This window comes from Hirsutella rhossiliensis, assembly GCF_020360975.1.
Source record: "Hirsutella rhossiliensis strain HR02 chromosome Unknown scaffold00006, whole genome shotgun sequence".
In the NCBI taxonomy this organism is placed as follows: Eukaryota; Fungi; Ascomycota; class Sordariomycetes; order Hypocreales; family Ophiocordycipitaceae; genus Hirsutella; species Hirsutella rhossiliensis.
Window position 1 is genome coordinate 3,772,991 of NW_025408672.1, and position 20,412 is coordinate 3,793,402.

The following is a 20,412-nucleotide window of genomic DNA, read 5'->3' on the forward strand; positions in this document are numbered from 1 at the left end:
ATCGGCGTCAAGTCGGACAAAGACACGCAGGTCTTCCTTGGGTGGGACCACGGGCGGTCGTCCTTGGAGACGAGTGGTGGTTTGCTGTTTTCGCTGTGGTGGGGCGGAGGCCGTAATGGCCAGCTGTCCTTGTGTCGTTTTGCCGGATGCGAGAACGCTGCTGTACGTAGGTTTCGGTGGTTCCTCAAGGTCGGCGAGCGATTGAGTCCAGAGGTTCAGAAACTTGGTGGCAACTTGCTTTGCGATGCTATTGTGGGAGCCGGACGTGAATTGTTTGGCTGTCTGTTCGAATGATTCGCTAAAGGCCCGAAAGACTGCCAGCTTGGCATCATGGGCTGCCGTTTGGTCGCGAGCGATCTTTGTAGCCGCTTCGATGATGGAGACAGGTGCATTTTCCGTGGACCCGGTCGAACCAGGGCCATTCGGGATTATTTCCGGCTGCGTTCCTTCCGCGACGGCAGCGTTGGGCGTGTCGCTGGGAGACGTCGGTCGAGGGAGCTGCTGAGCCGCCAGGGTTGAGACATTTGGGCGAGCCTCCGCCGGAGAGGACAGTAGGTGCTGAGATGCACGGGCTGCTAGATCAGGTGGCGATTGTATGTCGACAGCACAGGGAGCGGCGCGCGAACCTGAGGCTGGTGCCATGGCCGCTGCCGGCGCTTTGCGCGGCGCTGTTGCGGAATTTTCAAGAGCACTGTTAAGCGAAAAGCTGTATGGATAGGCTACTTCCTTAACACTTGCGTGCCAAGAAAGTAAAAATGCAGGGAAGGGTTGTGAACACAATCGGGTGGTACTACCCGTTGGCCCACCTAGCCTTAGCCAACGGGTAGTGCCATGCGGCTAAACGGCATTCTCCCGGGTTAAAAGAGTAATCAAACATACACTCCTGATTTTCAAACATACACTCCCGACCTAAGCCCCATTTGGAAGAAGACCCCGCCACCAAAATTTGGCGCGCGCTTTCCCAACGCCCTGGCTTGCCGTGACCATCGCCGCCGCCCACCCGCCCAGCCACCTGCCTTTTGGCCGCCATCTGCATTTTCGCAATCATCAACAATTGAAGCTATCACCACTTGACTCAACACAACAGCAACGCCGCCGCCGCCTACCGCAATAGTCACGTCTAGTCAATCGTCCCGATGAATTCGACCGAAAGCAATACCAACAGTAGCACCGAGGCTATCACGGAGATGTCTTTCGATACGTATGATGAGGCGCTTGAAACACTCAAAGCTACGCAAGAGCTCCTTGGCTACGTCGTAGTCGTTGCAAATAGCAAGAATACCGGCAAGCCTAGGCGCAAGGAAGCCAATATCCGCTGTGAATACAGTGGTCAGTATAGGCGAGGCAGAGGTATATACAAGACGTCATCCAAGAAGTCGGGATGTGACTTTCGCTGTTACATCCGCTTCTACCGACGTTGCAATGCATTCAAAGTCACCATCAAGCACGGCTCTCATAACCACGAACCTCTATTTGAGCCAATTGCTAACCCCATCGTCCGTCAACGAAGCCAACGCAAATTCGGCATCGAGCGTCTTCATAGCCTCGTCGAGGGGCTTAGCAAGAACGTCAATAACAAGAGCAGGGATATCGTGGATGCTATCCGACAGGAATATCCTGAGCTCCTTATTACCGATTCTGATATACACTTCATCCAGCTGCAACTTCGTGCCTTCCGTTACGGCGCCTCTACATCTACACAAGCCTTCCTCGATGTACTCAAAGATGCTAAAGGGGAAATCAGCTACTATGCAGTTGACCGTGGCCCTAATGGGAAGGTTTGGAGGTTTTTCTGGACATACGATGACTGTATTGCTGACTGGAAGCGTAACCCCGAGCTCCTTATCATGGATAATACGTATAAGGTCAACCGCTTTAACATGCCGCTTCTACAGATCATTGGCACAACAGGGCTACACAAGAGCTTCAGTGTAGGCTTTGGCCTCACTGCCAAGGAAGACGAAGGCGCGTTCCAATGGATCCTCTCACAGTTGCGTGAGGCTGGTCGGCAGGCTGATATTCCGGACCCGGGCGTTGTGATTACCGACTTTGATACCGCCCTGAAGAACGCCCTTGACTCTATCTTCCCATCAACGCAACAACAAGTGTGCGTTTGGCATATGATGAAGAACGTGATCCTTCACATCAAGAAGAAGTGGGAAGGATCCTCGATGGCACCGAGATTGGCGGAGATAGCCAGAACAGGAGACTCGCCTCGCTGCAGCAGCCGCTCTCGACGACCCTATACAGGCAGATAATGCCATTGACGAGGACCGACCTATCGACCGTGCCACTGATTACCAGATTCAACATGCCTCACAACTGGCAGATCAGTGCGTTGAGCAACAAGATGATCGTGAAGATGACGATGGAAACCAATACTACCCCGGCTCCAAGGCGGACTTTTGAGCACACAGCTGACGGTATCCGTGATGCCTGGGTTTCAGTCTTTAGGGCTCGCACGGCTGAGGAGTGCAGAGATCAGTGGGATCTACTCTGTATAGAGTTTTCGGATCAGCCAGGTAACCTAGCCTAACTACCCTCCTACTCTAACCTTTTACTAAATAGCTCCTCTTATAGCTCTCGTTAATTACCTCCGTACAACCTACTGGCCATGGCGTGCCCAGTTTTCCACCTACGCTATCCAACAGTACCGAAATTATAACATTACGGTAACTTCCCGTGTGGAGCACACATCACGAGTTGAAGTCACGATTACGCAACCGCTTCATTGACCTCCATCAGCTACAAGAGCACATCAGAGGCTCGTTACCCATCGGCAAAGAAGCATCGCGAGGCAATCCGAGTTTGCAAGAGCTAGAGTTGAATGGGCCAAGCAGACGATTATGAAGTCACTGCACCGAAAAATTGGCTGGCAGCCGATGAAACAGATCTTCAGGCAAGTTAGGCTAGCCGGGCTGAGCTTGCCGATAATCGAGGCATGCCTACGATTTGTACGGGTGCTTTCACGATGCAATGGGGGCTGCCCTGCCGGCATACAATCCGCGATTTGATCCAGGCTGACGCGGCCGCCCTTATACCATTGCATCTTATTGATAACCACTGGCGGGTTTACGGCGTGACTGTAAGTATCTTGCTCCAGCCATAAGTACTATACTAATTTACTAGCAGCCTGAACAACAGCAATATATCGATGCAGACCACGAAGCCGATCCTGACGTTGTCAGCCTCGCCGGCGTGGAAACAGTAGACGCGAGGTATCCCTCCACTAGAGGCATCTACGGGATCCTTGGTGCTTGGGAGCAAGAGGAGCATAGAGCCAACCCAGAGCTCGTATCACGGCCACCAGAGACGCAAAGAAGAAGAGGAAGGGCACAGGCACCACTATCATGAACAAGAGGTCGAATACACTTGCTTCCGTGAGCAGCCGGGTTGACGATCTTGCCCAGCAGATCGGTGATTTCATCAAGTCACAAGCAGCAGCAACGCCGGTGCTGTTATCACAGGTTATCACAGGTGCCGCTGGTGTCACAGGGATACCAAACGACGATGCCCTCACTTCCACAGCCGGCGCCGCCGTCACAGGGATACTATGTGATGCCACCGCCTACACCAATTGTGCCTGTATACGTACAGGCGCCGGCGCCGTCACAGTGGCAAGAACCGCCTCCTCGTCACAGGCATCACGACGGCTTCATGCACAGCCGCCGGCACAGTCTCACGAGACGGCTACGCATTTCCAGCTGGGGATCAGAGGGACACGGCACCATACAAAACTAGCAGGCAGGCCACAAATTCGTTCCTCCTCGCCCTCCGCCGCGTCGGACGGATCCTTCCTCACAGTCACAGTCACAGTCACAGAGGTAGGCAAGACCTTCCGCCATTATATGCATATTGTATATATATCGGAAGATCGATCGCCGGGCTTATTGATAGCTTCAATTGAATGACTCTAAGGGATGCATCTTCCGGCGTTGGTAATAATTGCAGATAGAATCCATATATGTCAGACAATAGTGTCCACCTCGCACGTGACAGCGGTTGATCTTTGTGGCATCAGTCAATTGATGAGAATTATCTAAAGAACAAAGGAAAGGAAAAGAATTGGATGCACACATTCGTGCAACAATATATCATCATTGCGGCGAAGCAGCAGTGGCAGTGATCGAGCATAAGGTTTCAGGAACTGACACGGGCGTGATATGCGACAATATATCTAGGCAGGCAGCCGCGGCAGCGGCGTTGGGAAAGCGCGCGCCAAATTTTGGTGGCGGGGTCTTCTTCCAAATGGGGCTTAGGTCGGGAGTGTATGTTTGAAAATCTGGAGTGTATGTTTGATTACTCGCCATGCGGAGGGTTTTTTATATGAGGCATTTTTCTCTTTGGTTGGCGATACCCGATAGCGTAACGCACAAGGCGTGCCACCTTTTAACCCGAGTAATCAAACATACACTCCAGATTTTCAAACATACACTCCCGACCTAAGCCCCATTTGGAAGAAGACCCCGCCACCAAAATTTGGCGCGCGCTTTCCCAACGCCGCTGCCGCGGCTGCCTGCCTAGATATATTGTCGCATATCACGCCCGTGTCAGTTCCTGAAACCTTATGCTCGATCACTGCCACTGCTGCGCCAGGCTTCGCCGCAATGATCGGGTATATATTGTTGCACGAATGTGTGCATCCATTCTTTCCTTTCCTTTGTTCTTTAGATAATTCTCATCAATTGACTGATGCCACAAAGATCAACCGCTGTCACGTGCGAGGTGGGGACACTATTGTCTGACATATATGGATTCTATCTGCAATTATTACCAACGCCGGAAGATGCATCCTTAGAGTCATTCAATTGAAGCTATCAATAAGCCCGGCCCGATCGATCTTCCGATATATATACAATGCATATAATGGCGGAAGGTCTTTGCCTACCTCTGTGACTGTGACTGTGACTGTGAGGAAGGATCCGTCCGACGCGGCGGAGGGCGAGGCACGTGGAACGAATTTGTGACCGGCCTGCCTGCTAGTTTTGTATGGTGCCGTGTCCCTCTGATCCCCAGCTGCTGGAAATGCTCCGTAGCCGTCTCGTGAGACTGTGCCGGCGGCTGTGCCCACATGAAGCCGTCGTGATGTGCCTGTGACGAGGAGGCGGTTCTGCCACTGTGACGGCGCCGGCGCCTGTACGTATACAGGCACAATTGGTGTAGGCGGTGGCATCACATAGTATCCTGTGACGGCGGCGCCGGCTGTGGAAGTGAGGGCATCGTCGTTTGGCATCCCTGTGACACCAGCGGCACCTGTGGAAGTGAGGGCACCTGTGATAACAGCACCGGCGTTGCTGCTGCTTGTGACTTGATGAAATCACCGATCTGCTGGGCAAGATCGTCAACCCGGCTGCTCACGGAAGCAAGTGTATTCGACCTCTTGTTCATGATAGTGGTGCCTGTGCCCTTCCTCTTCTTCTTTGCGTCTCTGGTGGCCGTGATACGAGCTCTGGGTTGGCTCTATCCTCTTGCTCCCAAGCACTAAGGATCCGGCCCGTAGATGCCTCTAGTGGAGGGATACCTCGCGTCTACTGTTTCCACGCCGGCGAGGCTGGACAACGTCAGGATCGGTTTCGTGGTCTGCATCGATATATTGCTGTTGTTCAGGCTGCTAGTAAATTAGTATAGTACTTATGGCGGGAGAAAAATACTTACAGTCACGCCGTAACCCCGCCAGTGGTTATCAATAAGATGCAATGGTATAAGGGCGGCCGCGTCAGCCTGGATCAAATCGCGGATTGTATGCCGGCAGGGCAGCCCCATTGCATCGTGAAAGCACCGTACAAATCGTAGGCATGCCTCGATTATCGGCAAGCTCAGCCCGGCTAGCCTAACTTGCCTGAAGATCTGTTTCATCGGCTGCCAGCCAATTTTTCGGTGCAGTGATCTTTGCCGATGGGTAACGAGCCCTCTGATGTGCTCTTGTAGCTGATGGAGGTCAATGAAGCGGTTGCGTAATCGTGACTTCAACTCGTGATGTGTGCTCTCCACACGGGAAGTTACCGTAATGTTATAATTTCGGTACTGTTGGATAGCGTAGGTGGAAAACTGGGCACGCCATGGCCAGTAGGTTGTACGGAGGTAATTAACGAGAGCTATAAGAGGAGCTATTTAGTAAAAGGTTAGAGTAGGAGGGTAGTTAGGCTAGGGTTACCTGGCTGATCCGAAAACTCTATACAGAGTAGATCCCACTGATCTCTGCACTCCTCAGCCGTGCGAGCCCTAAAGACTGAAACCCAGGCATCACGGATACCGTCAGCTGTGTGCTCAAAAGTCCGCCTTGGAGCCGGGGTAGTATTGTTTCCATCGTCATCTTCACGATCATCTTGTTGCTCAACGCACTGATCTGCCAGTTGTGAGGCATGTTGAATCTGGTAATCAGTGGCACGGTCGATAGGTCGGTCCTCGTCAATGGCATTATCTGCCTGTATAGGGTCGTCGAGAGCGGCTGCTGCAGCGAGGCGAGTCTCCTGTTCTGGCCTATCTCCGCCAATCTCGGTGCCATCGAGGGATCCTTCCCACTTCTTCTTGATGAAGGATCACGTTCTTCATCATATGCCAAACGCACACTTGTTGTTGCGTTGATGGGAAGATAGAGTCAAGGGCGTTCTTCAGGGCGGTATCAAAGTCGGTAATCACAACGCCCGGGTCCGGAATATCAGCCTGCCGACCAGCCTCACGCAACTGTGAGAGGATCCATTGAACGCGCCTCGTCTTCCTTGGCAGTGAGGCCAAAGCCTACACTGAAGCTCTGTGTAGCCCTGTTGTGCCAATGATCTGTAGAAGCGGCATGTTAAAGCGGTTGACCTTATACGTATTATCCATGATAAGGAGCTCGGGTTACGCTTCCAGTCAGCAATACAGTCATCGTATGTCCAGAAAACCTCCAAACCTTCCCATTAGGCCACGGTCAACTGCATAGTAGCTGATTTCCCTTGCTTTAGCATCTTTGAGTACATCGAGGAAGGCTTGTGTAGATGTAGAGGCGCCGTAACGGAAGGCACGAAGTTGCAGCTGGATGAAGTGTATATCAGAATCGGTAATAAGGAGCTCAGGATATTCCTGTCGGATAGCATCCACGATATCCCTGCTCTTGTTATTGACGTTCTTGCTAAGCCCTCGACGAGGCTATGAAGACGCTCGATGCCGAATTTGCGTTGGCTTCGTTGACGGACGATGGGGTTAGCAATTGGCTCAAATAGAGGTTCGTGGTTATGAGAGCCGTGCTTGATGGTGACTTTGAATGCATTGCAACGTCGGTAGAAGCGGATGTAACAGCGAAAGTCACATCCCGACTTCTTGGATGACGTCTTGTATATACCTCTGCCTCGTCCCAGGGCTATACTGACCACTGTATTCACAGCGGATATTGGCTTCCTTGCGCCTAGGCTTGCCGGTATTCTTGCTATTTGCAACGACTACGACGTAGCCAAGGAGCTCTTGCGTAGCTTTGAGTGTTTCAAGCGCCTCATCATACGTATCGAAAGACATCTCCGTGATAGCCTCGGTGCTACTGTTGGTATTGCTTTCGGTCGAATTCATCGGGACGATTGACTAGACGTGACTATTGCGGTAGGCGGCGGCGGCGTTGCTGTTGTGTTGAGTCAAGTGGTGATAGCTTCAATTGTTGATGATTGCGAAAATGCAGATGGCGGCCAAAAGGCAGGTGGCTGGGCGGGTGGGCGGCGGCGATGGTCACGGCAAGCCAGGGCGTTGGGAAAGCGCGCGCCAAATTTTGGTGGCGGGGTCTTCTTCCAAATGGGGCTTAGGTCGGGAGTGTATGTTTGAAAATCAGGAGTGTATGTTTGATTACTCCGCTATCTCCACAGCAAATACCCGTGCCACGCTCCACTTTACTGTCACTCGTAGAACTCGCACCACCTAGCACCACTTTTTTTTTTGTGCCGGAGGGTTCCCCCTATAGAGCCACTACGCTAAGCTATAAACCTTCTGTAATCGTGCCCGCCCCCACTTTATTGGGATTCGCTTTGGCTCACCCACTAAAGTGGGTGCTGAGGCTGGATGGCGCCATGGTCTTCGCAACACCTCCTTGTTGACCAAACTGAACGAGAGTCCTCCATTGAACAGAGCGAGTTTGAGCGAACGCCAGCTAGGCATTGAGGGGCCTCATCATGGAGACGCCGGCTGAGGCCGTGATCATGGTGGGGCGAAGCGCGTCGCCTGCGTCGACACCCGCGAAAAGATCGACACGCGTCGTGAGGCCAAGCACCAAAATTCGAGAAGCCGCGCGACAGCCCGACGATCTGGCGGAGAAGACAACACGCGCAACTAGGCTTGCAACACGCATTGCCTCGGATGATGTCGCCATCAGTGACGCGACTGAGCGGCGCAAAGTTGCCAGCAGCAGCAGTGGCGCGAACGAAGGCCGAGCCATGCTCCAGAAAGTTCTCGAACTCTTGAGCGAGTCACGTCAAGAAACGCAAAAGCTCAGCCGAGCGATAGATGCGCAAAACGAGATCATATCCAAGCAACAGCAGATGATCCAGGAAATGGATCAACAAGGGAAAGAGATGAGAGATGAGCTTCGTCACATCCGAGCGCAGTTAGAGACCCTGGCTACGCCCGCATCTTCTCTGCAGAGCAGTCCGCAGATGTCGTATGCGAGCGCTGCAGGGTCATCGCCGACGATCCAGACAATGAACCGGGGCACCGTACCAGCAGCTAAATCGGCACGAACAGCCGTCAGCGATAGTCTCTACTGTACGGTGGACACATCACGAGTCGAAGAAGCGAACAGGTGCCAGACGCAGATCGGCAACATCCGAAAGGCCATAGAGAGCGACATGAGAAAGAGTCAGAGGCAGGAGACTTGGAAATGCGCAGCGGTCGTGACAGACGCTCGAAACCCCGACCGGATCAAAATTTTATGCAGAGACCAAACCGAGTTGAAGCAGGTCAAGGAAGCAGCGCAGAAGACGGTAACTTCGGGAGCCAGGGTACTGAGAGATCAGCTTTACCCTGTCAAAGTCGACAACACCAAGCGTACCGCAGTGCTGGACGCCGAAGGCAACGTTCTGCCGGGCGCAGCTGAGGCGCTCGGAGCCGAGAATTACGTCACGATTGCCAAGATCACCTGGCTTAGCAACAGAGAGAAAGCCAAAGCGTACGGGTCAATGGTGATCTATGTCACTAAAGAGAGTGACGCGCAAAGACTTCTGGACGGCGTGTGGTTCGATGTTGCGGGAGAGTCCGCCTGCACCAATGTTTTGAACGCCGCGTAGGACCGATTCAGTGCTTCAACTGTCAAGAGATGGGACACAAGGCGTTTTCATGCAAGAAGCCGCAAAGATGTGGCAGATGCGCGAAAGCAGAACATCACCACAGAGAATGCAAGGAGACAGTGCCAAAGTGCGTGCCCTGCGGTGGACCACACGAATCGTACAGCCGGAACTGTCGGGCGCGGAACCCTGGGGATGAGACGCAGGCAGCGTCTGGCCCTTCGGGCTAAGCAGCGGAAGTGAGAATCCACTTAGGATCGATTATGGCACTAACCTTCAACAATACTAACACACAGGTATTCGACTTCGGATTTCGACAGACCGCGCTTCAGCTGCTGAAGGTAGGACGCTGAACACTTGGAGAAATTGGCCTTCAAGCAGGCCTGTCACGGAGCGAGTAGCGGCGAGGTTGGTGTAGCGTATGCTGACCCGTGGGGCTTAAGGTGTTATGCATTAATGTATTGAAATGTCAGTAGCTTTTACGTCTAGGCCCTATAGGAGAAATCCTCCGGGTGAAATACACATACATACATACAAGTGGGTGCTGAGCCTCCATGGCGTAGTGGTGACACGTCTGGAGCTTCTGCGTCGCAGAGGGGTCGGTTCGAAGCCGGCTGGAGGCACCCCTGAGCGAACAGGGTACACCCGGGTTCCCGCCCGTCAAGAGGGAATAGCGTCATGAGAGAACACAATCGGCGTACCAACCACCATCAATGACTAACACAACCACGCTTCAACTTCGACACATCGCGCTTCAGTTGCTGGGAATAGGATGCTGAACACTTGGAGAAATTGACCTTCAAGCAGGTCTGTCATGGAGCGAACAGTGGAATGGTTGGCGCAGCGTAAGATGATCTGTGGGTACGGGCGACTGTAGGCCAGACTGTCTCAAAACGCATTTGGGAAGAAAATTTGTCATTACGTATACCCTACTGTGACCATAGAGGGTTATGGCCCATTTTTAAATATTCGGCTTAGCAGAAGCAGGGTTAATTGCATATACGACGAAGTTATAGCAGATCTTTACAGTCACGTTTCTTTCTTCCCCCTACTTTATTTTGCGTGGACGAATATTAAAAATGCAAGCTATCACGATTGACAGTCAGACTTGCAAATAGATAAATCAAATCAAATCCGGGGTCCAATTTGATTTGATTTGGATGGCAAAATCATGGATCTGATTTGATTTGATTTGATTTGAGTCGATTTGGATCTCATTTGGATATCTGGATAACTCCACTTTTTTTCCCACGACGAAATACACTGAGCCGCCCCGATAAGGTCCGCTTTGAGGCGGCCTCTCTGAGCTGTGACCATCTGTCCGGCAAGGCTAAATATTCTCTCCGGCTCTGAAGACATTGCCGGAATAGAAAAGAGGTCGATTGCCATTCGCGACAAGCGTGGATACTGGCGTCTGCGGAGAAGCCAGTACTGGATGGGATTGTCCACAAGACAATCGCCCGGATCGGTACTGGCCACCCATTCTGCGTATTCGTCACGCGTGGAGGACGGTGAGGGCGCAGGTTGGGCGCCAAGTTTCCTAATTGAGGTCATGAAGTCATCTAGGTCCGTTGTCTTCCTTGCAGCTGTGGGCTCCTCGGGTATCGTATCTTGCTCGACCGCGAGGGTTCGGTACTCCTCCCATAGCTCTTGCACAGCCGCCCTTCCTCTGGCCAACCAGTCCGGATGATCGGACCACTGCGACTCGACGGTGGACCAGCGAAACGCGGGATGGAGGACGAGGCTCGCGAGGTACGCAGGGCTATCCTCCGTAAGGGCGTAGTATTGATCCAGCTTCATCCAGCCGAGATTGCAGCCGATTCGCAGGTACGGTTCCTCGTCCCGTTCGTGCTGTAGCTTTGCCTCTTCTAGGTGCTTCAGAAGCCACTCCATTGTGAGCAAAACTTCCCAAATCGCGCCGAATTTGCCTTGTCGTGGCTGGCCCTCTAGGCGCTTTGTCGCGATCTTCAATGGTTTCAGGATCGCCAAATACTCTGCAATAACGGACCAGTCCTCAGTGACCATCTGGTCGTCCACAATTGTAGGCTTCTTGCGGCACTTCTTCGGCATCGGCTTTGCCCCGTGCTGTGTCCTTCTCGCCACATATTGATTCCACTCTGTCACTTCCGCTTGGACCAGCGAATCGAGTGCATTGCGAAGCATGTAGCCCCGCTCCATCATCGCTTCGGACGAGTTCCAGCGAGTAGCGTTGTCCATGACCACATCGTAGGTTGTTTTGTCTTCGAGGCCCAGGGCGGTGTTCTCGATGGATTGGAGCATGTGGAGCCTTTCAATGCGCTGCCCAGACCTTTCCACCCAGTGAACGATATTGTGCAACTTGCCGATGGGGCCCCTTGATCTCCAGAGTCTGACCTCATCTTGGATCTCTTTGTTGGCTTGGCAATCCTCTTCGAACGCGTCGGCGTCCGTGCCGAAAAGGATGGATCGGGCGACGAGGTTGATGATGTGGCCGCAGCAACGGAGCCGACGATGCTGCTTGTTGAACCCCAACTCAGCGCCCAAGTCTTCAAGGCACGTGTCGTTGCTCTCCGCATTGTCTGTGACAAAATATCCAACGCGATCCTCGAACCCATACTCGTGGATTATCTCGCTGACACGGTCGGCCAGGTTTTCTCCACAGTGGCGACCTTCAATCCGTGGCAAGCCGAGGAGAAACGTACGGAACTTCCTTCGTCATCAATAAAGTGTACGGTAAGGCCGAGCAGAGATGTGAATTTTCGGGAGGACCAAGCATCAAAGGAGACGTTGATGCGGCTGAGCGACCGACGAAGCAATTCCGTCACGACACCTTTGTGACAATTGAAGGAGCGCACAATCCAGTCGCGTATTGTGCTATGAGGGAATACTGCCCGAATCCGCAATTGCGCTGTTCGCGTAAGCCATAAGGTCGCGAAAGTACGGACTCTCCAGTTTGTGGAATGGTATGTTGTCGCATGCCACCCAGCGTATCAAGAGATGTTGAAAGCGAAGCGGTTCAAAGGACGAGATGAAGGCATTCATCAGAGCCTGATCCTTCGGTCGGTTGGAGTCTAGGTCAACCACGTCGAAAAGAGTGCGTTGCTTCTTCCTCTGTGGTAGCATTGGCCCGCCTTTGTTGATGTGGTGAATTTCTTCCATGTGACTGTTCGCTTGACTTGTGGATGCAGCATCGTACATATGGGTAATTGTAGCCTTCTTCCGTGGCAGGCCTTGCAAAGCCAAAACCGATGACCGGAATCGGTTTTCTCGATATCGAACCCATGCTCCCATACCCATCCCGTCCGCGCTCTTTTTCTATACTTGCGTATGGAGAAACCGAGAGGCGATTCCAATCGATGCCTTCATATCCAACGTAGTCGATCGAAGGTGATGTGTCAAGGTCGGGGGAGCTCTCGGGAGCGCTAAAACTGGTGGACGGGACACTAGAAAGGGCGGCTGACAGCGCCTCGCCTTCTGCTGTATGCGCCATTGCAGTCAAGTGCAGAGCTGTCCCATTTTGGCCACCGGCTACAAATATTTCCCCCAGTAATATGGCAGACGCACCCAAAGATATATTTCACGATCAAACGTGTCAGGTAAAACGCAAAAAGAAAGCTTAGTGACACGGCCTGGAAAAGCAACTGCCAGTAAGGGATTTCCGGTGATCTGCCGGATCGGGCGATTCGCCGGATTCACCGCCAGTTCACGTCTCCACTTCAATCCTGAATTTCTCCACCACCATGGCCCCGATTGATGAAGCGCTTGAGTTTCTGAAGCTGTGTGACACTGTTAACTATGCCAAGACTGCGCGTCAGTTCAATTGCGACGAGACTACCCTGCGACGGCGACACCAAGGCAAACAGAGGTCAAGACGGGATGCCGACAGTTTGTATAAGTCACGTCTCTCAAAACAGCAAGAAAGGGATCTTGTTGCGTATATTCGCAAGCTTTCATCACGTGGGATTCCGCCTACGCTGCCGATGATCAAAAGTTTTGCCCAGGATATCGCCAAAATTGAGGTCGGAAAGGACTGGCCGTATAGCTTCGTCCGACGTAACAGCGATGAGCTCGGTTGCACTTGGTTCGACGGTTTTGATATCGCAAGAAAGAGAGCAGACAATGCTTCTAGATACAGAGCCTACTATGAGCTTGTAAGTAGGTGCCCAAGTCCATCCCTTCATTGCTGATCGTACAAGATTGGCGAGAAAATCGAGAAATACGACATCCTGCCTTGCAACACGTATAATGTGGACGAAAAGGGCTTTCTCCTCGGCGTCATCAATCGTACCAAGAGAGTATTCTCTGTTCGTGCCAAGAAGCAAGGAAAATTGATCGGTGCTGCGCAGGATGGCAACAGATCATGGATCACGTTCCTGGCATGTGTCTGTCAAGACCTGACCGCGCTACCCCCGTTTCTCATCTACCAAGGCAAGCCAGGGCAAGTTCAGGACTCCTGGCTCACGGAGTTTGATCCGGAGCACCAAGCGGCGTTTTTCACAACCTCAGAAACGGGTTGGACGAACCATGAACTTGGAAAGGAATGGCTCATTGGTGTTTTCGACCGGTTCACGAAAGAAAAGGCGCGAAACGGCCGGGATTACCGCCTCCTGATTACCGACGGACACTCTAGTCATGTCAATATGGACTTCCTGGAGTGGTGTGACCAGCATCGGATAATCGTTGCCGTGTTTCCGCCGCATTCCACGCACAGGCTGCAGCCCCTTGATGTGTCCCTTTGGCCCTCTTTCGACCGCATACACCAACCAGCTCATCCAGTGGACTGCAAAGACACAGGGACTCATCGGGCTATCGAAACGCGAGTTCTGGTCGTTATTTTGGAACGCATTCGGGTCATCTTTCTCGGCGGAGAACATCGCAAGTGGTTGGAAACGGACCGGACTCTCCCATTTGACCCTGAAGTCGTTTTGTCGCAGATCGCGGAGAAAACAGAAGATGAGTCTGAGTCTGGCGACAGCTCCGTTGACTCGCTCGCCCTGCAGCAGCCCACTGCTCGGGATTTGCGCCGACTTGTCGACAAGGTAGTCGATGGATCCTCAAAAACGCTAGCCGAGACAGTCGGAAGCTCAAAGTACTCTCGAAAGTCTCCAATCTCAGAACGAATTGCTTCGATATGAGAATCAGGGACTTCGGGAGACTATCTTTCACGAAAAGCAGCGCAGAATGCGCGGTAAAGCTCTGAAGGATTACCTTTTCGATCGTGTAGATCCTAACTCGGCGCAGGTATTTAGCCCTGCAAAAGTGGCCCAAGCGCGCTTGAAGAAAGCAGCCATGGAGACTCAGAAGCAAGAAGAGGCCTTGGAGAAAGAACGACAAAGGTTTGAGCGACAGCAAAGGCGGCAAACCTCAAAGTTCTCGCTCTGGAGAAGAGAAGGCAGCGGGAGGCAAAACTGAGCAAAGACGTCAGGCAAAGGAAGCCAGACAACAAGAGCGGGAGAAAAACAGGCAGATACGGAAAGAGCTCAAGCGAAAGAACCAGAAAAAATGTCGGAAATGGGATCCGACCTCTGTTGCTCCACAGACTCGCGAGAAGAGTCCGGGCGTTCGAGACGAGATTGTCGTCGCCATTTCGGCTCCACCAGAACCGACGACAGCTCCGGAACACTCAAAATCGCCAAACATTAAGTTGCGTAAAGATCCAAAGCCGGCATTGACCACTTCCTCACGTCCCAAAAAGCCATCATTGGCTGTCGAGCGCGACCAGGAGATGGTAGTCGCAATGCGGGGACTTGCGCGATCGGGACGCCACAGGAAGCGGCCACGGTGGCTTGATGACTGCGAAGTAGATTGAATGGAATTGCTAGGCATCTTTCTTGCTTCTGCTTTAATGTGAGATTGTTTCATATTATTTTCGTGGAGTTTCACTCAAATCTTCACCGGAATGCAAGGGAACCAAAATCCGGCGAATCATCCGATCCGGCAGATCACCGGGAAATCCCTTAATAAGCGACCGCTCTGGGCCAGGGCTGGCTCCCAAAATTATTGGCCCAGGTCGCCATTGTGGGGCGTATCCAATAATCAGATATCCAAATAAATTTGGATGTTGCGATTTGATTTGATTTGATTCAGCGCAGGGGCAATTTGATTTGATTTGATTTGGATAAATTTGATTTGATTTGATTTGATTTGATTATGATTTATCTATTTGCAAGTCTGTTGACAGTATTCTCCTCCCATCAATTCCTCCTACTGCACAACAACCAGGGTGGCAAACCACTCAATCAACTCAACCAAAGAGTCAAATTGAGTAGATTGACGGCTTACATCAGCGAACCTCTCGTTGAGTTGAGCAATCCAAGCCCTCGTTGAATTGATTGCGTTGATTGACGGAGTTGATGCCCTACCCTACCTATTAGTAAGCTACTTAAGGTCCTCAACACCATCAACTTCTCGTCCTTCGTGGGGCACCTCTTCGGGAAGACATCGTCATCGACTGAAGCATCAATAATCCCCTGGTAGTCGGGTATTAGCCCTGCCTTCAGCCAAGACCGAATTGCCTGGCCTGCATTGATCGTGTTAGCCTGAAGCCGGCTGCGTAGTCGTGTGACCATTAGCCCAGCAAATGAGAACGCCCTCTCGCACTCTGCTGACATTGGCGGTATAGATAGCATATCAAAGGCCATTCGAGCAAGTCTGGGATACGTTGACTCTTTGAGTTGCCAGTATTGGAACGGATCCGTGATGTCTCCGTCATCTGCGCCGATATCAACAGTCCAGCGATCGAATTCATCGGCAGTAGGTGGCCCACGACGGGTTGTGGCCGTCTGACCAGCTTGTAGCCGGTGCCTCAGTCGGAACTGTTGGAACTCGTTCAAGTCGTCAACCTTTCGACGTTTAACCATCGGAATAGCCTCGTCATCGCTGAGAATTAATGACTTATAGTCGCGTTCCCAGATGCCCCGAACAATCCGTCGTGCCTCAAGGACCCATTCAGGTCGATGAGCCCAAGCCTCCTCAAACCATTGCAGTCGCAAGGCGGGATGGAGAGCGACTGCAGCATAATATACCGGGCACTCAACCAACTTGATATAGTATTTCTCCAACTTCTTCCACCCCAATTCGACGTTTATCGCGAAATGCTCGGAATCAGGCACATCCTTGGCGAATTCCTTTGCCTCTTCCAATCGTTCAAGGAGATATTCGAATGCTTGGATAATATCCCATGCTGTTCCGTATGCCACGAGGTTGCCGCCCTTACGCACCCGAATCTGGGCATCTCCTCGAGGGCCTTGATGGCATTTTCGAAGTGCTTAAGAATATTCCGAAAGTGGCTGATCACTGTCCAGTCGTTACCGGTCAGCAGGTCAGAATCTCGGAGGCATGCAGGCATGTCTTTCTTCTTTGACCTGCTTCGGGTATATTCGAACTGTTCCAATGCGACGAGGTCGTCAAGAAAGTCGTGCAGTAGAAGGGCTCGATCCATCATCTTATAATGGGACAACCATCGTGTCATGTTATCCGTTACAACGTCAACTGGTTTCTTCGTACTGTCCCTCTTGCGTTGTAGATCCCGAAGCATGTACGTTAACCTATCCGATTGATGAATCCAGTGGACAAGGTTGTGGAGCTTGCCAATAGGCCCCCCTCTTCCGCCAGAGATCATGTCGAGCAAGGTCCAGGTCGAGTCGCTCTTCTGATTTGAAGACTTCATTATCTTTGCCAAAGAGCAGCGCTTTGGCCACGAGATTGATGATATGCCCAAAGCAGCGGACCCGTCTCTGCTTCCCTTCAAAATTAAAAACGTGTCCCAGTGCTGCTACCGCCGTATCGTTATTCTTCGCATTGTCAAGCGTGAAATACCCGATCTTGTCTTGAATCTCGAATGATTCGATCACTTCCGCCACCTGCGACGCTATATTCTCGCCAGTATGAGACTCTCGGAGTTCAGGGAGCCCAAGGATGATCTTCTGTGGCCGCTTTTCCTTAGAGAGATAGAACGCAGCAATCCCATTAAGCGCATAGCGATTGGGCGATCTCCAGCCGTCAAACGCAAGGTGTATCTGCCCGGGGCGCTCCCTCAGTTCCTTTATCACAATATGCTTGTACTGGTGGTATTCTTGGAAAAGCTTCGTTCGAATAGTCGAGTGTGTCATGTGGGCTTGAGTCAGGGCGATCGAGGGATTGAGGTATTCGAGAAGACGCCGGAATCGAGGGGCTTCAACTGCGCGGAAGGCAACATTCGACTCGGTGATCCAAGCAAGCAAGAGAGATTGGAAGACATCTTTATCGAATTGGTTTTTTTAGCTTGTTAATGAATGCTTGCTCCTTCTGGTCATTGGCATCGAGGTTGAAGAATTGGGCAATAGAACGCTTGTTGGTTGTAGAACCCTTCGGTAACCGTCTACCTGATGGGTCAATAACATTGTGAGCATCATGTAGATGGCGCTCAATGTTTAGGGTCCCCTTTGCCGCGAAGCTCACGGGTCCCTTCGGCGATTTCTTCGGTAAACACCGCTCACAGACCCAGAGGCGATTATCTACGTTAGCTTGATGTTCAATGTCGAACCCAAAGCTCCAGATCCACGATTTGAGCTTGCCGGCGCGTTGAGACTTGGTATAGCCGCGGAAGTGATGCCAGGGGAAGGCATCCCACTCGAGATGGGGAACGGGGCCTGAGTCGCCCGAATCGCCTGATGGCGGCAAGGGAGTAGAAGAAGGCTCAGGAGATTCGCTCATTGCATATAGGAATGTTTAGATCAGCCAAGGCGTTGTGGAAGAATCGAGAAGTGGAAGTGGAACTGAGGCGAGAGATTGAACTTTGTTGTGAAGCGCGTCGATGCGCGCAGCGCGTCGACTCTTCCAACGGAACAGGGGGCCCTGTTCCCCGAAGAGAGAGGAGGCTTACCTACAACGGGCCTGAGTAACCTGTAAGGTTAGTGGTAGCTATATACCCAATCCGTACCTACATTTCGCCTTGGCCACCTACCCTACAGGATCCTGACCGTCAACGGCAATCTCATCAATCCATCAATCAACGGGAGCATGAATTGAATTGACAAGCTTATTCAGCAGACACTCGATTGAGTTGATTGAGTTGACGGTTGCTCAACTATATTGAGCAACCGTTGCTGGGATTGAGTGGTTTGCCACCCTGACAACAACCAATAACTAGCATTGAACTTACATCATGGGCGTTGTCTAAGGTGTATCAAGTCCGTTCGTCCAAGGTCGAGAGATTGCTAGCATCTACAGCCCCTAAACGCTTTATATGTCTCAATACGAAGGCGAGGCAAGGTATATCACATTCGCATCGACTTAAGCTTACACGAAGCCAACATCTCGATGCCGCCTTGATATTTATATTCGGTGATCAGCCGAAAGCTCCTGTGTCCAGTGTATAAAAGGGAATGGGGTGTTTCAAGGCTGGTGCACTCTGGAAATGCTAGGGTCAGGTGCATGCGCGAATTGCACGTACTCATCTCGTGGGTCGCTATGCAAACTACACTGTAACACTCTAGTTTTACCTATAAAAAGAAAAGGGAAAAGATTCAACTAATAATCGTCTTAGGTCATCATCAAACAGAGGAGAACTATAGCTATTCCCAAGAAAGCGAGGACCTACAGTCAATTACTCCTCGGCAGTGGCAGATAATTGGGAGAAAATTCCAGGAATGGGTTGAGATAATGGTACACAACTCATATAATGATGACTAAATAAACTCCACTCCTTATCTGCATTTATGCTCTACACACTTTGAAACTAAAAGTATTCCATTAAGATTACGAAGAAAAATTCGTTTACTTCGCACATCTACCACCTCTTCGTCATTAACTTATTAAGAGGCAATGGCTGATGATACTTGTACGGCGACGGGATACTCCCATCGGGCAGTATCCCTTAGTCAACCATTATGGACAGTCTGTCTTTATTGCGGAAATCTCCTTACCCGACAGTCTCGACAAGTTCCCGTCCGGACGAATATACAAAGCTCGAGATCCAACGACCATGACGCGCAGACGATCGATCTCACTTCCGACGATAGTCAAACAGAACGACAGATAGCTCCTGCGATGACAGTCCCAGCTATAAAGTCTACAAATGGATTACGTCAACTCGTTACGGCCACGAACGAGGGCAACACCCATCGCTCTGAGAGTGCGCAGGCAACAAGAAAGCGATCAATGCTCCAGCCCTTCGATCTAACGGTGAACTTTTATTGTGCGTCCTTTAGAATCATCGATAATAAAGGATTGCCTGTAAAGAAGTATCACGTAGGATATCCTAGTCTTGTACGGAAGGTTACACACTGTTTCTTTTCCGAACCAGCCAAGCAATTCCCGTCACATTCCGACATGATTCAACAGATTATTCGCAGAGCCATTAACGACGAGACTTTAATCGATCGCGACTGGAAGCTCCTATCAGCTTGCTTAGCAAACAATCCAGGCTCGATCTCGTATTATCCATCACAAGCATACGAGACGACATCCCTGCTTGACCTTTTCGCTCGATTTCCCCAAACAAGGCGATTGCATCACCTTTTAAGTACTCTTTAATCTTTTTGTTCTCTTACGAGAGCGACAACAACCCAGACGACCTCTTCGAACCCGCACATATTCTTAGCGCCAAGAACGAACCTTTAGTTAAAAAAGAGAGTGCGTCTCCGAAGAAACGCAAGCAACTCCCTAAGACTAAACCGACGCCGAAGAATACAAGCAAGAAGTTTAAGGTAGAGGCTATCAAGGAGGAGGCCGAGAATAAATCTACGATACAAGTAGCATCTGAGGCGGATTTTGACTTTTCACAGGACTTTAAGTCAGATTTAGGGAGCCCAGGTCAGGTCTTAGAGGATATCAAGGAAGGCGAGACTCAAGAAGATGGTATCTCTAACGCGGACGGGACTATAGGGGAGCAAATGGTTACACGTCGTCAAGCTCATGTAAAATCGCAATCTTAACCGTTCACTTGCTTTTTTCTTTAATTACCATCGTCACTCCTAAAACTCAACTGTTCAAGATCGTCTAGGCTAATATTAGACTGTGATAAGACTTGTTGTAGTCGGTCCCGACCATTTTCTGGGCGACTAAGTAACGTGACTTCCGGTTGCTTCTGATCAGTAATATACTGATGCAGATGTGTCCGGAGCGAGTTGTACTCGTCAAGCCATGGATATTCCGGGTTCGGAGGACTTGAAGATATAGTTCAATGCTTAATTGAACCAAATAATCGCATATC

General features: G+C 51.2%; 5 protein-coding genes across 5 annotated transcripts; 4 read left to right on the forward strand and 1 right to left on the reverse strand.

Annotated features, from left to right (window-relative positions):
• Nucleotides 1-1,847: 1,847 nt before the first annotated feature.
• On the forward strand, nt 1,848-2,590 carry HRG_06715 (MULE transposase domain-containing protein; the record flags this gene model as incomplete). The annotated part of the gene is made up of 5 exons (XM_044865186.1): nt 1,848-2,132; nt 2,330-2,333; nt 2,398-2,423; nt 2,479-2,522; nt 2,581-2,590. The coding sequence occupies 5 exons, from the start codon at nt 1,848-1,850 to the stop codon at nt 2,588-2,590; spliced, it is 369 nt and encodes a 122-aa protein (XP_044720126.1).
• A 381-nt stretch (nt 2,591-2,971) lies between these two features.
• HRG_06716 (uncharacterized protein) lies at nt 2,972-3,741 on the forward strand (the record flags this gene model as incomplete). The annotated part of the gene is made up of 4 exons (XM_044865187.1): nt 2,972-3,085; nt 3,133-3,294; nt 3,411-3,539; nt 3,598-3,741. 4 exons carry the CDS (start codon nt 2,972-2,974, stop codon nt 3,739-3,741), a joined length of 549 nt encoding a protein of 182 aa, XP_044720127.1.
• Nucleotides 3,742-8,132: 4,391 nt separating this feature from the next.
• On the forward strand, nt 8,133-9,242 carry HRG_06717 (reverse transcriptase; the record flags this gene model as incomplete). The annotated part of the gene is made up of 1 exon (XM_044865188.1): nt 8,133-9,242. The coding sequence occupies one exon, from the start codon at nt 8,133-8,135 to the stop codon at nt 9,240-9,242; it is 1,110 nt and encodes a 369-aa protein (XP_044720128.1).
• Nucleotides 9,243-10,367: 1,125 nt separating this feature from the next.
• On the reverse strand, nt 10,368-11,937 carry HRG_06718 (transposase; the record flags this gene model as incomplete). Its single annotated transcript, XM_044865189.1, has 2 exons — nt 10,368-11,850; nt 11,921-11,937. 2 exons carry the CDS (start codon nt 11,935-11,937, stop codon nt 10,368-10,370), a joined length of 1,500 nt encoding a protein of 499 aa, XP_044720129.1.
• Nucleotides 11,938-13,198: 1,261 nt separating this feature from the next.
• On the forward strand, nt 13,199-15,027 carry HRG_06719 (DDE superfamily endonuclease domain-containing protein; the record flags this gene model as incomplete). Its single annotated transcript, XM_044865190.1, has 5 exons — nt 13,199-13,237; nt 13,415-13,513; nt 13,565-14,293; nt 14,334-14,554; nt 14,637-15,027. The coding sequence occupies 5 exons, from the start codon at nt 13,199-13,201 to the stop codon at nt 15,025-15,027; spliced, it is 1,479 nt and encodes a 492-aa protein (XP_044720130.1).
• Between the last annotated feature and the right edge of the window lie 5,385 nt (nt 15,028-20,412).